Raw genomic sequence first — 14,290 nt, forward strand, 5'->3', positions numbered from 1 at the left:
TCCTTGAAGATTTCTGACCAGGGAGTCAGAAAGATAGTCAGAAGAGGACTCAACCAGCCAAGGACCACCCTGAAAGTGCTCCAGAAAGACTTGGAGGCCGCAGGTACAATTGTTACAGAGAAAACAATAGGCAATGCACTCCACCGCCATGGCCTCTATGGACGCTCAGCCTGCAAGACTCCATTCCTCAAGAAAAGGCATGTTGAAGCTGGTTTAAAGTTTGCTAAACAGCATCTTGATAAGCTTGTAGAATTGGCATCCCTTGATGAAAGAAAACAAGAATGATTAATCAATCAGATGAGGCTGCTGTCTCAACATGGCTCACCTGTGATTGGCGAAGACTGTGTCAAGGGAAGCTACCCCGACTTTGGCCTCAAACCAATCAAATACCGGTATCATCATCATCAAGCCACTGAATGTAATCAGGATTAGCACGTTAGCATTGTGCATGAAGCTGCCAGTTGCCCATTTGAGTGGGAATTTAAGAGGACTAAGCGTGTGTAAGTGTGTGCTTCCTCAAAAAAATTCCCCATGCCACACTACTGGGTGCAAGGCCAGATGTTTACCACAAGGGTGAGGAGAAGGGGGTGAGGACGACGTGCTGATTCTCAGGTGTGAGCTAAGAAGTGACGACATGGACCTGTCCTTCCATCCATCGTTATTGGGAACGTAAGCTCTATCTCCAATAAGATGGACGAGCTAGCTGTGCTAACCCAGCAACAGAGGGAGTACCAGAAGGCAGAGTAGCATCATGCTATTCACAGAAATGGCTATACACTTTCTTACTTTTGTTTTCTTGATTGCTGCTGTGACGACTCCTGAATTTCCCCTCAGGGATAAATAAAGTAGTTTCTATTCTATTCTATTCTTTTCTATTCTGTTCTATTAACTACCCTCTCTAAACACTGAGGTGTAATTCATACATTTAAAAAAAATAGCTCATTATTTAAGGCTGTACACACGTTTTTTCTTTTAATAACTAAATGGACAGAAACCAGGCAGCACCCTCATGTCTTGAAGTATGAAGCGGATGTGAAAGTGTTGCAAACTGCAGTTCCTGGAGTGTCCACTAGAGGCTGGCTGCAGAAACACCAGAAACCACATACACACCCATTAAAGAAAGTTGGTCTTTTCAGCAGAAATTAATATGTTTACAGCCTGGTTTGAAAAACAGTTTTTGTCTGAATAGCTCATTTTCTTCATTCTGTTTCCGGAGATAATCATGTCTGAAACTATCGATTAGAGTTTGAAGAAAACCTTTAAAAACAGAGATGAGGTGTTTCTTGGACTGATGATACTTAAAGAGCTGTGTTTTGTCTTGAAGCTGTGTTGAAATGCTTCATCCCTCTGAGTGAAATAAATCTGAGTTTCCTCCTCATGAAAACGGACGTATAGACACAGCGCTGCTCTCAGAGGATGACAGTAACTCCCCCGTTGTGCTTCACTTCTCGCTGCTTAATACCCACTTGTTGCCATGACTCCCTGCCTCCCTCTGTCAGAGCCTGTGTAGGTGTCTGAGCATGTGCAGTCATGTCCTTCTGCCTGTGCCAACTTTCACAAGTCTCCGTTTGAGTATGAGTAAAAAAAAAAAAGGTCTGACAGGAGTTACAGGGTGATAATCACCGCTGTTGCTGTTTTCGTGACTCTCCTGATGTTTACTCTCAATTAAAGTCTTTTCTCTTCGTCCCTTGGGCTCTGAATCGCTCTCCAACCCCTCCTCTTTATTTATCTGGAGAAAAAAAAAACAGAGGGCACTCAGACCTTCCCCCCATCCTGCTCTCATCTGCCCCTCCACCCTGGGAAGGATCGGCCACAATGACGCGGTTTAACCCGCTGCTTTCAGGAAAGCAAAGAGGAGAGCCGACAAAGAGCTGGCAGAGCTGCAGACACTTCAGACACATGAGGGACATGTGTGTGTGAGTGTGTGTGAGTGTGTGTGTGCATGGATGTTACACTTTCATCCTTGTGGGAACCAATTTGGGTTTGATACTGTTACATCAGTGAGAAAAAAATATACTTTGACCATCAAACACAAAAACTTTTCATGGATTAAGTAAAATTAAAGACACAAGTTAAAACATGAAACCATGAACAGGGTCACACTCCAGGACTGTGTCCAGTTCACAGAGGACTGTAAAAAAAGGGCACATTTAAAACGTAATGTGAACAACCAAGCTTAAAGGTCCCATATTCTGCTCCTTTCCTGCAGTTTAATCTGGATCATTGATGTCTTCATGAAATGGTAGTAACATGTTTTGGTCCAAAAAGCCAATAGATCAAGCACAGCAGCATTGTTTCCAGGCTCTCATAGCCCCTCTGTTCAGAACGCTCTGATTTAGTGGGCGTGGCCTTCATATGTAAATGAGCCACCGCTGATACCGCCCCGCTCTTCCACGTCACTGAGAGCGGTGCCACGAGCTCTGAGTGCACAATGTTTAGAAAACAGCAAAGCTCGTTTACCGTAACATGACAGACTAAAACAACAGGCTAACTGCAGCTAAAGTTAGCATCCTGAAGCTAACACAGAGACGGGGGGACACTGAGGAAAAGCTCCTCCATCTGCTCCACAGCACACAGCATTTAAAATACTCACATTTCCAGGGTCCCAGGTTTGTTGGTGGATGGTTGGTAATGCACCTGGATTCAGGACCAGTCTATTGGCTAGCCCTCTGTTGGACTGTCCAAAGTTGGAAAAGCAGTCGGCCGTGAGGTGACTAGCACACACATGCACAGTTTTACTGAGTGTAGCTGGAAGATTTCCTTGATAAATGAACTCTAGACACTTAGTCTGTCTTCTTCAGAGATGGGAAGCTTGTGCATGGAACTATGTGGCTGTTTACAGCCAAAAACAGAGCAGTGATGGTTCTTCAACTTTGGCATTCTCCTCAAGTCTGACCAATCAGGTCAGACTTGCTCCTGATTGGTCAAAAAAGGGAATCGCTGACGTCGGCAAATCCCCAAAATCCAAACAGCTCGTTTTAGGTCAGGATTTTACATTCACAAGCTCTACTAAGAACAGGTTTGGTCATTAAATATCACATTTTATGGGCTGGGAGGAAAGACAAAGACCCACAAATTTCACTAAAAGACTTAATAAAAGGATTTTTGCATAATATGGGACCTTTAATGGTTGGTTGAACATGAGGGTGTTCATGTGAATAGCAAACAAGCAAAACAAGTATCCAGACTTAGATTCAGGGGCAGCGTCATGGGTGGGCCCAGCAGCCCCAGGCCCACCCCAAACTTTTCTTTGAATTTTTTTTTTTTTTTTCAAAAGAAAAATGATAAAATATTGTCACTTTACATTTTTTTTGTTATTGCTAGATGCCCTGTCTGTTTAAAATGAGCCAGTTTGGTAATAATTTAGCCTATTGGTAAAAAGTTATAAATCATTCAGCCTCATGTTATACTGATAGGACTAGAGAGTGATTTTGGGAATGATTGTAGATTTTTGTCTTTTTTTTTAAACTGTGGTTAATGTTGCTGCTCTTGCAGACTGTAATACAGGGAAAGTTGACGCGGCGCAGCCCATTGGTGCATTAGAGCGCTACACTTAGACTTAATTTTAAATTGTCTCAAGAAAACTTGTAACAGGACTTGAAAAAAGTTTTGCAAATGTCTTAAGTGATTTAGACTCAGCATAAATGTTTTCAAACTGACTCAAAAATCGGATCCATTGACTCAAACTTTAATCAGACCTGTGTGAACAGATCTGTGAATGACTCAAACAAAGCTTTGGTTTAGGTTTCAGCGCTACATAACTCTACTGAATGTCCTCACATGAATAGCATTATGAATGTGTGTGTGTGTGTGTGAGTGTGTGAAAGAGAGTGGCAGTGAGCATGGGAAAGTGACAGATGCTTTGTGAATGCATGAATGTAAGTGTGCATATGTGTGTGTCCGAGTGTGTGTGTGCTTTTGTAAGCCTCCTGAATAGGGGGAAAAGTTGTATAGAGCTGAGCTGAAACATGCGTGGGAGGTGTGTGTGTGTGTGTGTGTGTGTGTGTGTGTGTGTGTGTGTGTGTGTGTGTGTGTGTGTGTGTGTGTGTGTGTGTGTGTGTGTGTGTGTGTGTGTGTGTTTCTCAGTGGAAGCAGGATGAATATGCAGAGGTTATTTCTTTACCATCCCTAAAGAGAAATAGTTGGACTCACAAACGCAGACAGCTCTGACGTCAAACATTCCTCTGAAACATCAAACATCAGATCAGCAGAAGAATCTGAAGCACGGTGTGAGAAAACTCTTCAACAAGCTCCTGGATTCAGCACTTAAGTGATAAAAGCCCATACCTAAGCTCAGAGTTTGTCCTTGTGACGTACTTTAGTTATTCTCCAGCCTGGCAGCGCAGAGAATGAGGAGGTGGAAAGTCTCTTCATCGTGTCTGTAGCCCTCCCACGGAAAAACTTACAGCAGCTTCGAGGTGGTTAATGTGTCCGTCAGTTCAGCCACAGATCAGCGTCTAGCATCAGTCAACCTGTGCCACAAACTCTGACAGAAATCTGGGCTTCCTGATCGATAACCAGCTGACCTTTAAGGGTCATGTGACCTTGATTCCTTCATCTTGTGGATGTGCCCTCTATAACATCAGGAGGATCAGACTCTACCTGATCCACAGGCCAGAACTTAGGAAATGTTACCTGTAACCAAAGACTGTAAAAAAATGGATGTCAAATGCTCTGTTCAAAGTGAGGTCGCCACAAAAACTGCTCCCCCTGGTGGCTGGCTGCAGTATAGGTCAAAAAATCTGTCTCTCCAGTCATTCCAGATGGGCTGTGGTCCAACTTTAAAAAATTTATACACCTGGTAGAAATGTTTCTCACGTCCGATTGTTGTGGTGATTTGAAGATATTATTTGACTGTCTTGTATTCAAGTCCTCTCTTTACTGAAAAGTTTCGTTTTCATTAGTTATTAGAGGTTAAAAACAAGGTTTTTCGTCACGTTTAACAATAATTGACAGCTGCCATTTTTGTATATTTGTTTAGGGTATCGTAAAATATGTCTGGAGGTAGAGTCAGGAAGTGATTAGACTCTCGAAAGAAAAAAAAATATTATTTTTGTCACCCAGCTACACTCAGATTCCCCCAGAATCCCTCACAGTCTCTACTGCGCAGACTCTGGCGGTACAACTGCTTAAATGGCTTCAAAACCGTACGATGATAAATGGAGGAGCTATGCCGTCCACTCTATATACAGTCTATGTTAAAAACCCAAAACACAAAATTGCCTACTAGTAGTGCTTGTAAACTCAAAATGTCTCACTAGTAGTAGACCTAATGTGAAAAAAAGTTGGAGGGCTGTTGAACAAATACAGCACCCTGATTGGTTTGTGATATTTTCAAAAGCCAACAGGAAGCCTGAGTTGTTTTTCCCCACCCCCTTATTAGCATATAAGGGTTACTAGCTTTACCAGTTAAGCCCACATGTGCACTAGTAAACCAACCCTGAGTCTGAGTACAGTTGAACTCGTAAATTACTTTTAGCGAGGCGTGTGTTTGTTTGGGAATTAAACAGAGATCGGATCAAAACAAATTTTGTCTGTTCAAGACAATATTTTACTGGATACAATGCGCCAAGGTAAGGTATTTATCAGTACAGTTAGGTAGCGCTGCTGTTTGAAACGTGACATCAAGCAAATGTTGCAACAGCCAGCTATATGTAGCGCTATCTGCAGCTGGTGCTCGGATGTATCTGTAAGCTAACACGACAACAAGTAAACACTGTCAGTTTGTAAGTAGTTTAGTAGCTGTTTATGTTTAGCACAGCTAAACCTTAGTGAATCCTGGTTATGTCTTATCAGTCATCTACCAATCAGAGCTAACGTAACCTCACTCTTCATTTTATTGATAGAGTCTCAAGTTTGAACAGACCACTGCAGAATAACTGCTGACTGTGGGTTGGAGTCAACATTAGCACAAACATAATAGCTCCTGTGTTAGCCTTTAGCTCGTGTTCTATCTCTCTCCTGTTTATCTTTCTTCTGCTCTTCTGTCCTTTTTCTGTCTGACAGTTAGGCTCCAGTGTCCACCATCACTACAAAATTAATCACAGAAATCATTTTCAGCAAATCTCTTTTCTATACTAAACTTCATCAGCCGGCGTGGTGTTGTCAAACTGGAAGCTAAGAAGTAGCAATTTAAAATAAGCTGTAACCAGCAATATTGGTGCTGATGACCTCATTTTAAAGTGTGGATTACGATCAGGAATATTTCTAGAAGGATCAACCATAACCGTCCACAGCTGCCCTCTTATTTGAAGTCTTGCAGTCTGGGTTCATTGACGCAAAGATGTCTCAAGGTCAGTGCTCACAGCATTTGTATTAGACATGATTTAAGTGTTAAACTCACCTGTTTGTGCAGCTTACAGTTTCATCTTTGCCATTTTGTCAGTAATATCATTTTCAGCGTTTGTTGCCTTAAACATTCTCAAACGAAGATGCTCTCATAAATGAAACTTCATCACCCAACAGGAGTCAAAGCATGATGGGAAAATGTGTCATAGTTTGTGCCGTTGCTGACTCTAAAGGAACATATAAGGTATGAATGCATGTGTGGATAAGTTCAACGTCTAGAAGACGACACAGTTTTCACTCTTTGTATGCATCCTTACGCGTTTTCTAATCTGCAAGTGTGCCGTGTGTGAGCCGTGTGTGTGTGATGAGTGTCCAGCTGGAAGCAGGGAGGCGTCTCTGGAGTCAGGAAACATGCAGAAGCAGCAGATTGGTGCCTGGTGTGTTTTCCTGTTTGTGATTTATGTGCTGTGTGGACATTTTTCTATCCGTAAACCAGCTGCCAGCGTAAAAATCAAACCTCCTCCTTTCAGAAACCATGGTTTGTATCTTTCTCTCCGCTGAGCGTGGACCAGTCTTTGTCTGGTTTTGAGGATGAGATCCAACCTGGCCTAAAGTTTCCTGTCTGATCTTTAAAGGACACCAAACTAATTAAGATCTTTTAAAAAATGCATCTTGATACAAGAACTCCTCCTCCACATGCTATAAGTTAATCCTGTGTTTTTATGGAGCAGAACAAATGTTTTTCATTAAGGTAATATAGTGGGCAGACTCCGGGCCAGCTGCATGGTTTTCCATGTTCCTGTTCGACCCGTATTACTCGCAGAGTGGAGGTAGTTGTTAAAGGTTCCCCGTGGATTTCATGAAGCACAAACAACAATAACAAAATGTATGTGAGTGTTGTTATCCAAAAAGTTGATCACTAACAGTTTCTCCTCTGCTAAAATCAGCAGCTCAACAAACCAGAACTCTGTCGTTAAAACTTCAAAGAATTCATTAAACATCCTTATTCCACCATCACAGTCTGATGAAATCAAAGCTCACCTGTTCCTGAGGTGTCCTCAGATACCTGATGATAGGTGGTTCGTTTTTTCCATGTTCTCCATGAGGAAATCTGGATCTTATCAGGATTATTGTTGCAAAAAAAAAATCCAGGAGTTTTATTTGATAGTGACCTCAAACTTGAATGGGGCACAACTACATTACACCATTTAAGTAAAAAAAAAAAAACATATTTGAGTAAAACTACTCACCAGTTTTAAAACTTATTAGGTCTTACTAATCCCAAATATCAAGGTAAATTAAAAAATGAACACCAGCCAAAAACCCGGGGCTTGAGATATTGTGTCATTTTTAAGAGCCTTTGTGGTTTTACGTTGATTTTTATTTTCTACTATTTAAATATTGTTTTACCATATTGTCTTAATATAATATCTATATTTCTTTCTTTGTATCTGATCAGGTTTTACTGACTGTTTTGTTGGAAAATCAATAGCCTTGTTGTTGCACGTGACTGTAAAGCACTTTGTAATTTTGTTTAAAAAGTGCTATGAAATTATTATTATTATTATTATTATTATAATTATTATTATAATAATAATAATAATTATTATTATTATTATTATTATTATTATTATTATTATTATTATTATTATTATTATTCAGATTATTTTGGCCAGAAAAAAAACATTTTTAATCTATTTATTATTTATGTACTATTACATTTTTCATTTAAATGTTTTATTTTATTGTATGTATTTTTTAATTTTCTATGTATTTATTCTAATTAATGAGTTAATTTTTGTGCATTTATTTATTTTTTATTATTTATTTAATATTATATTATATTAAATCATATAATAATATTAATTTTCTTTTATTTACTTATGTATTTATTTATTTATTTATATTTTATTTATTTATTTTGGTGTGCAGATGGCCTAGTGGTTAAGGTTGTGCTCCATATTATTTTTATGATTCAGATAATTTCGACCAGAAAACAACCATTTTTTGATTAATTTAAAAGGTGTTTTTATTTTATTTTATTTTATTTATTTAATTCAATTAATTTATTTATTTTTATTCATTTATTTATTTATCTTAATCTAATTTTATTTTTTTTATTTTGGAGTGCAGATGGCATAGTGTTTAACTTTGGGCTCCATATTATTTTTATTATTCAGATAATTTTAACCAGAAAACAACAATTTTTGGATCAATTAATAATTTTTTTTCTTTAAAATTTTATTTTATTTATCTTATATTTTTTATTTTGATTTTATTCATTTATTTATTCATCTAATTTAATCTTAATTGTTTTATTTTGGAGTACTGATGGCCTCGAGTTAAAGGTTGTGCTCCATGAGGTTTGCCGTTGTGCAGGTGACCCAGGTGACCCTGAACTATTTAACCATTCAATTATTTCAGTCTCACCTCAAGTCCTCTGACATGTTTCCTTTTCTAAAAGCTCCCATTTTCACAACATGAAAAACACATTGGGCATAATTTGAAACATAGATTTTGGTGGTATGTGTGTGTGTGTGTGTGTGTGTGTGTGTGTGTGTGTGTGTGTGTGTGTGTGTGTGTGTGTGTGTGTGTGTGTGTGTGTGTGTAAGCAGGGGAGCGTTTCTAGGACACAGGTCTAAGCAGCAGCGTTAGAAGCCATGCAGACAGATCTGGATTGGGGGTTAATAAGGGGGACACCACACAGAGGAAAACCACAGAATCCATGAAGATCATGTTAAAAAGGTTTATTTCAACAACTGTCTGAATCTTGTTTGTTTATTCTCTGTTCGATAGTCCCAAAAAAGTACAAAAAAAAAAAAAAGAAAAAACAAGTACATCAAAGGATTAGAAATCACATCAATGAAAACCAAGACACATTGTGTTGCTTCTTTTTTTTTCTTTTAAATCAATCCAAGCAAATTTTTTTCCAATATTTATACATACTCACTGGATTAGTCAGACAAACATCAAAACCTCTCAGTAGCTTTATCTTTACGTTTTTTTCTGTTTTTTTTTTTTACAATGACGTTTTACGTACGTTTTAAACTTCTGTATGATTTCTTTCTTTTTACAAAATACACCAATGCAGGCAGGGGGAGGTGTGTGTGTGTGTGTGTGTCTGTGTGTGTGTGTGTGTGTCTGTGTGTGTCTACATATAAGCGTGGTCATGTTGTCATCTTTTTACTGTGTGTGTATGCTGCTCGTGTGTGTGTGTGTGTGTGTGTGTGGAAGGAAGAGAAAAGGAAGAGAAGAGTGACAGCAACAAGGGGGCGGGGCTGCGAAACAGGGATGTGATTGGATGTAAACGGGAGGGGGAGGTTGCAAGGCGGCGGCGGGGTGAGGCTGGTGGAGGGTTTGACTCTCAGCCGGGGCAGTGGCGGCGGTTGTGGTGGTGATGGTGGTGTACGTTTTTTTGCAGCGGTAGAAGCCGCTTGGTGGCAGTGTTGCCGTGTCGGAGACGGTTGCAGACTGGGTTGGTTGGCTGGTTTGTTGACAGGCTGGTTGTTGGTTGACCGGTTAGGCGGACGGACGGACGGACAGGGGGGGCAGGGGGTGGGGATTCTGGGGCTTCCGTCGCCGGCACACCTTGACGATTTCGTTGTCGTGTTGCCAGGTTGCTGGGGTTGTTTGTTTTTGTTTCACATCATGTTGTTCTGCAGTGAGTTTACCTCCGAGGAGTTCTCCTCGCCCAGGACCTTGTGGTTCTCGTGTTTGGGGGTCAGAGAGTTGTGGATGTTGAGGGAGTCGTCCTCCTTGGGCGGGGCCTTCACCGGGTCCTCCAGCTTGTTCTGGGAATTAGGATCATCCTGCCCAGGGAGGGGCGGAGATGGAGGGTGGAGGGTGGGGGGGCAGAGAGTACAGTTAGAACCACCACATGACACACACATCACTCCTCTGTCTACATCCTCTTTGGAGCCTCTGGTGAAACTTTCTGTCTTTCTTTTTCAGTTAAATCTGAGCAAATTATAAAATCTTTATCCTCAAAGACAAATTTCATTTTTTAAAAAGGCAGTAACAAAGAAAAACATCAATAAAGAACAATTCTGCATCTCAAAAAAATCTGCCTAACGCCCATTTTAAGCCCCAGACTCTTTCATAATAACAATCATAATCATTCAATTGCTAGGCGCCGCCCTGTTGGCTATGGCTGCCTTTTGCAGCAGCTCCCTCTTCTTCGTCCGTTTCTTGTAATTTTTTGTCTCTTTTTTGTAATCTTTGCATTAGGAGTGGATCATTACTTTGTATGGCTCATTGTTGGTCATGGACACTAAACTTTTTGTGGCTTCAGTGATATTTTTACTACTTTTGCTCCTGTGTTTGTCTGGAGATCCTACATTTAACCATGGCTGCATTGTTTACATATGAACTCAGCTGTTAGCAGCCTGTAGCATGTCAATGCTAACTGGTGCAAGGCCAGATGATTCCCACAAGGTGAGGAGAAGGAGGTGAGGACGACGTGCTGGATCTCAGGTGTGAGCTAAGAAGTGACGACATGGACCTGTCCTTCCATCCATCGTTATTGGAAATGTCATTTTTTGGATCAAAAACACTTCTTAGGTAGTTTTGGTGTTTACATAATCAGAGAAACCAAGATTATTGGGGTAAACCAATGAGTTAATCTTGCGTTAATTTTTATAACATGTTAATTTGTGGTGTAATTAAGTAATCTAATTAACAAGTTAAGTGACAGCCCTAGTTTTAACGTAAGCTGACATCATACCTGAAGCAGCATACTGTGACTCTGATGGAAGGAACCATATATAACCATCAGGGCTTGACATTAACACCTGCCAACCCACCAAATGTGGGTGAATTCCAGCTGTGGTGGGTAGCACTGTAACTCCTACTAGCCACTTTGGCGGGTTGAATTATTTAATTGTACTTTTCTGAAATGGCATCTGAAATACTAAACCCATTGCGATATGAGACTAGGACACTACAACTCCCATGAGCACTGCCTGCACACATTGCTAGCTCATTGGTCCATTCGCGAAGTCTTCTGCTGACAGGCGCCCAGACCCGCTTATCTCCGGTCTCTGTCTTGGACACCGTGACAGCCCCCAGTGTAAAAAGTTCACTCTGGGAATGCTGTAAACGAACCAAGTTGTTTTAAATAAATGAAACTTATGGTCCAGTGTGACTCATATCTGTTGTTTTCCTCTTCATGACGCATTCTCTGACTGATACGACTTCAAAAAAATGCATGATTATACTCCAGAGTGACTTATTATATATATACTTATTTCAAGTAAACTTAAGTATGTCATCATCTGCTTTAATCATATTAAACATAATAATCCAACAACAAAATTGTGGCTAGTGAAAATGCTGATTGGCTAGTTACTTTGGGAAACCACTAGCCACAGTGGCTGGTGATCACTAAAGTTAATGATAACCATCATCTTTAAACTCATTGAGGAAGAAAAGCTGACAGAAGGTGACACTTGTGGGTCAATTCTCTTTCAGTGGTCCGTACCATTATTTCCATGCAGAACAGTAAACAAACCTGCAATCAATAAATCTTCTTTTTGCACCTTTCTGAATCTATTTTTGAAGACATTTCAAGGTGTTTAGCTCTCAAAAAACGCATGTTTACCTCGACTACATTTTGCTAAACCTACACTAAATTGTTGTTGCTGTTAACATCGGTGTTGATTTGTTGACTTGTTTCTGCAGAATTTTCCGATATCGATGTTTTTGTCTGGTGATTGGATCAGAGAGGATAAAGACGACCTGTGGCTCAGTTTGCTTGCACTTAATTCATGCACTTGAAAAATTCTTCAAGTTTGACTTTCATGCTTTTTAAAAGTTGGAGCTCCTTTGGTGTAAAATATTTTGTCCTTCATCTTACCGTGGCTAAAGGCTAGCTTCACTGTTACAGACACAAAGAGTGTAATTTCTGTACGGTGTGAATAACTCAGATCGTTTGGACGTGGATCAGATCACATCGTACAGAAATGTGTTCACCTGGATTAGTTTGGTCTGATTCTTCAGGATGCTGCAAAATTCATGAATTTCATTTTTTTTGTTACTTAAAGCATCCGATCTTTGGAGGCTCGTGTTTGGTTCAGGGCGCAGTGAGGTGAGCTGCATGAGCGACACCATCTGACCTCCCCCCTCCCCTCCCCTCCCCCTCAGGCAGGAAGCACATGCACGTCCACATGCAAACACAAAATCCCCCAAACGGTCAGAAACAGTCGCTCATGCAGAATCTCCTCCTGCTTTTGTTTTTCTAACTGTTAAAAATCAAAGAGAAAATGCAGATAAAACTCTCCATCCTGGCTTTTTTATCTGTGGGTACCACCGTCGAACATACCCGAGCAGTCTCTGGGGGACGGGGGGCGGGGCTTCAGTGTGTTTTAGGAGGTTTGGGTCGGTTCATGTGAACTTCATTAAGGTCAGAGCAGGAGATAAATTGATTGATTTTAGTTGTGTTTTTCCAGCCTCTTATCGCCCATTAACTCTGCAGGCGTCATCGACTCTGCTGTGCCCGGGCGTCCCAGGGCATCTCTCACACACACACACACACACACACACACACACACACACACACACACACACACACACACACACACACACATCATATTCCTGACCCTGAGGGCTGATGCCGTCCACAGAAACACACCCTCACTGAATGTTTTTGTCTGGATCAATGGATTTAAGAGCAGTGAGAGCATTTACCCGCTGGTCGCTGGCCTAGATTGTAACTTCGGGCAGGACGTGTGGATACGTCACTTCCATGGTTACGGGGTAGGGGCCCTCTGTCCTCCCGTCAGCGTGAAACTGGAAAACGTTTGTTTGTTGGATTTCATTGCAGAGCATTGGTGGAGGGGGACTGGGCGGGCGGGCAGAGGGAGGGGGACACGGAGTCACGAGGACTTTAGAGCGGGTGTTGTTGTTTGGGGGGGGCTGGGAACAGAGATAAAGAAGGTGATGATGATGATGATGATGATGATGATGATGGCACATGGACACTTTGTCTTTGAGGGGTTTTGAGTTTGTTTATGGGGATTTTATAGATATAAAATAATATCAGGGTCTAAACGTTGACTTTTCTTTATGTTTTTAATTTGTTGACAAAAGTGTTTCGTTCATTATTTGATAATTTTGAAGGGTTTGGTGCGTTCAGTTTTCACTTTTTACTTCAGTCGTGTCTTTTTTTGCAATTTCTGGTTTTACTTTGTGGTCAAATCTCTCCTTCTGCTTCATGTCACTTCACTTCCTGCCTTGGTGATTGTGATCCCCGACCCTCAGTGTTTCCATCTGTTCGATAGCTCATGTGCCGTCTACGCTTCATGTAGTTTCCTATGTTCAGGCTGTGATTTCATGTTGACACTTTCAGGTCTAAAGCAAGATCTCAGTAATTTAAAGATGCTCCGAGGAGGATCTATTTTATTGCACTCTCTCGCCACCTTGTGGCCCGGAGTCTCTGAACACTGTCGTAAATTATTTGAAACATGATATCAAGCAAATATCAGTTTGTACCGTAGTTTAGTAGCGATCTAGTAGCGCTACTAGCAGCCTGATGCTCTCAGACATGTCCATAACGTGTAACGTTAGTAAATCCTGGTTATGTCCTGCCAGTCATCTACCAATCAGAGCTAACGTAACCTCACTCTTCATTTTATTGATAGACTCTCAAGTTTGAACAGACCACTGCAGAATAACTGCTGACTGTGGGTTGGAGTCAACATTAGCACAAACAGTTTAGCCCCTTTAGCCTTTAGCTCGTGCTCTATCTCTCTCCTGTTTCTCTTTCTTCTGCTCTTCTGTCCTTTTTCTGTCTGACAGTTAGGCTCCAGTGTCCACTATCACTACAAAATTAATCACAGAAATCGATTTCAGCAGAGAAAAACACAGATCTCTCTCTTTTTTTTTTTTTACTAAACTTCATCAGCTGATGCGGTGTTGTCATAGAGACTTAGATTTAGGAAGCTAAGAAGTAGCAATTTAAATCAACCTGTAACCAGCAATATTGGTGCTGATAATCTCACTCTAA

The 14,290-nt window shown here is 40.7% G+C and overlaps 1 protein-coding gene and 1 long non-coding RNA gene across 14 annotated transcripts in view; one reads left to right on the top strand and one right to left on the bottom strand.

Annotated features, from left to right (window-relative positions):
• LOC141801391 (uncharacterized) overlaps positions 1 to 14,290 on the top strand; it is an 87,303-nt gene that overhangs the window by 12,376 nt on the left and 60,637 nt on the right. The gene's annotated exons all lie outside the window — the stretch shown is intronic.
• cspg5a (chondroitin sulfate proteoglycan 5a) overlaps positions 9,021 to 14,290 on the bottom strand; it is an 86,981-nt gene continuing 81,711 nt past the window's right edge. For 6 of the 11 annotated variants that reach the window (XM_074684408.1, XM_074684411.1, XM_074684404.1 and 3 more), the window contains one exon: positions 9,021 to 10,097. In XM_074684408.1, the coding sequence (XP_074540509.1) occupies positions 9,930 to 10,097 (168 nt within the window). In that variant the 3' untranslated portion in view covers positions 9,021 to 9,929. Of the gene's footprint in view, positions 10,098 to 12,863; positions 13,075 to 14,290 lie in introns of those variants that run through there. The other 5 variants (XM_074684413.1, XM_074684409.1, XM_074684412.1 and 2 more) reach the window with 2 other exon arrangements.

The sequence above is a fragment of the Halichoeres trimaculatus genome, unplaced genomic scaffold (genome assembly GCF_033239565.1).
Source record: "Halichoeres trimaculatus isolate MK-OKI-2021-1 unplaced genomic scaffold, fHalTri1.1 fHalTri1_scaffold_12, whole genome shotgun sequence".
Taxonomy (NCBI): Eukaryota; Metazoa; Chordata; class Actinopteri; order Labriformes; family Labridae; genus Halichoeres; species Halichoeres trimaculatus.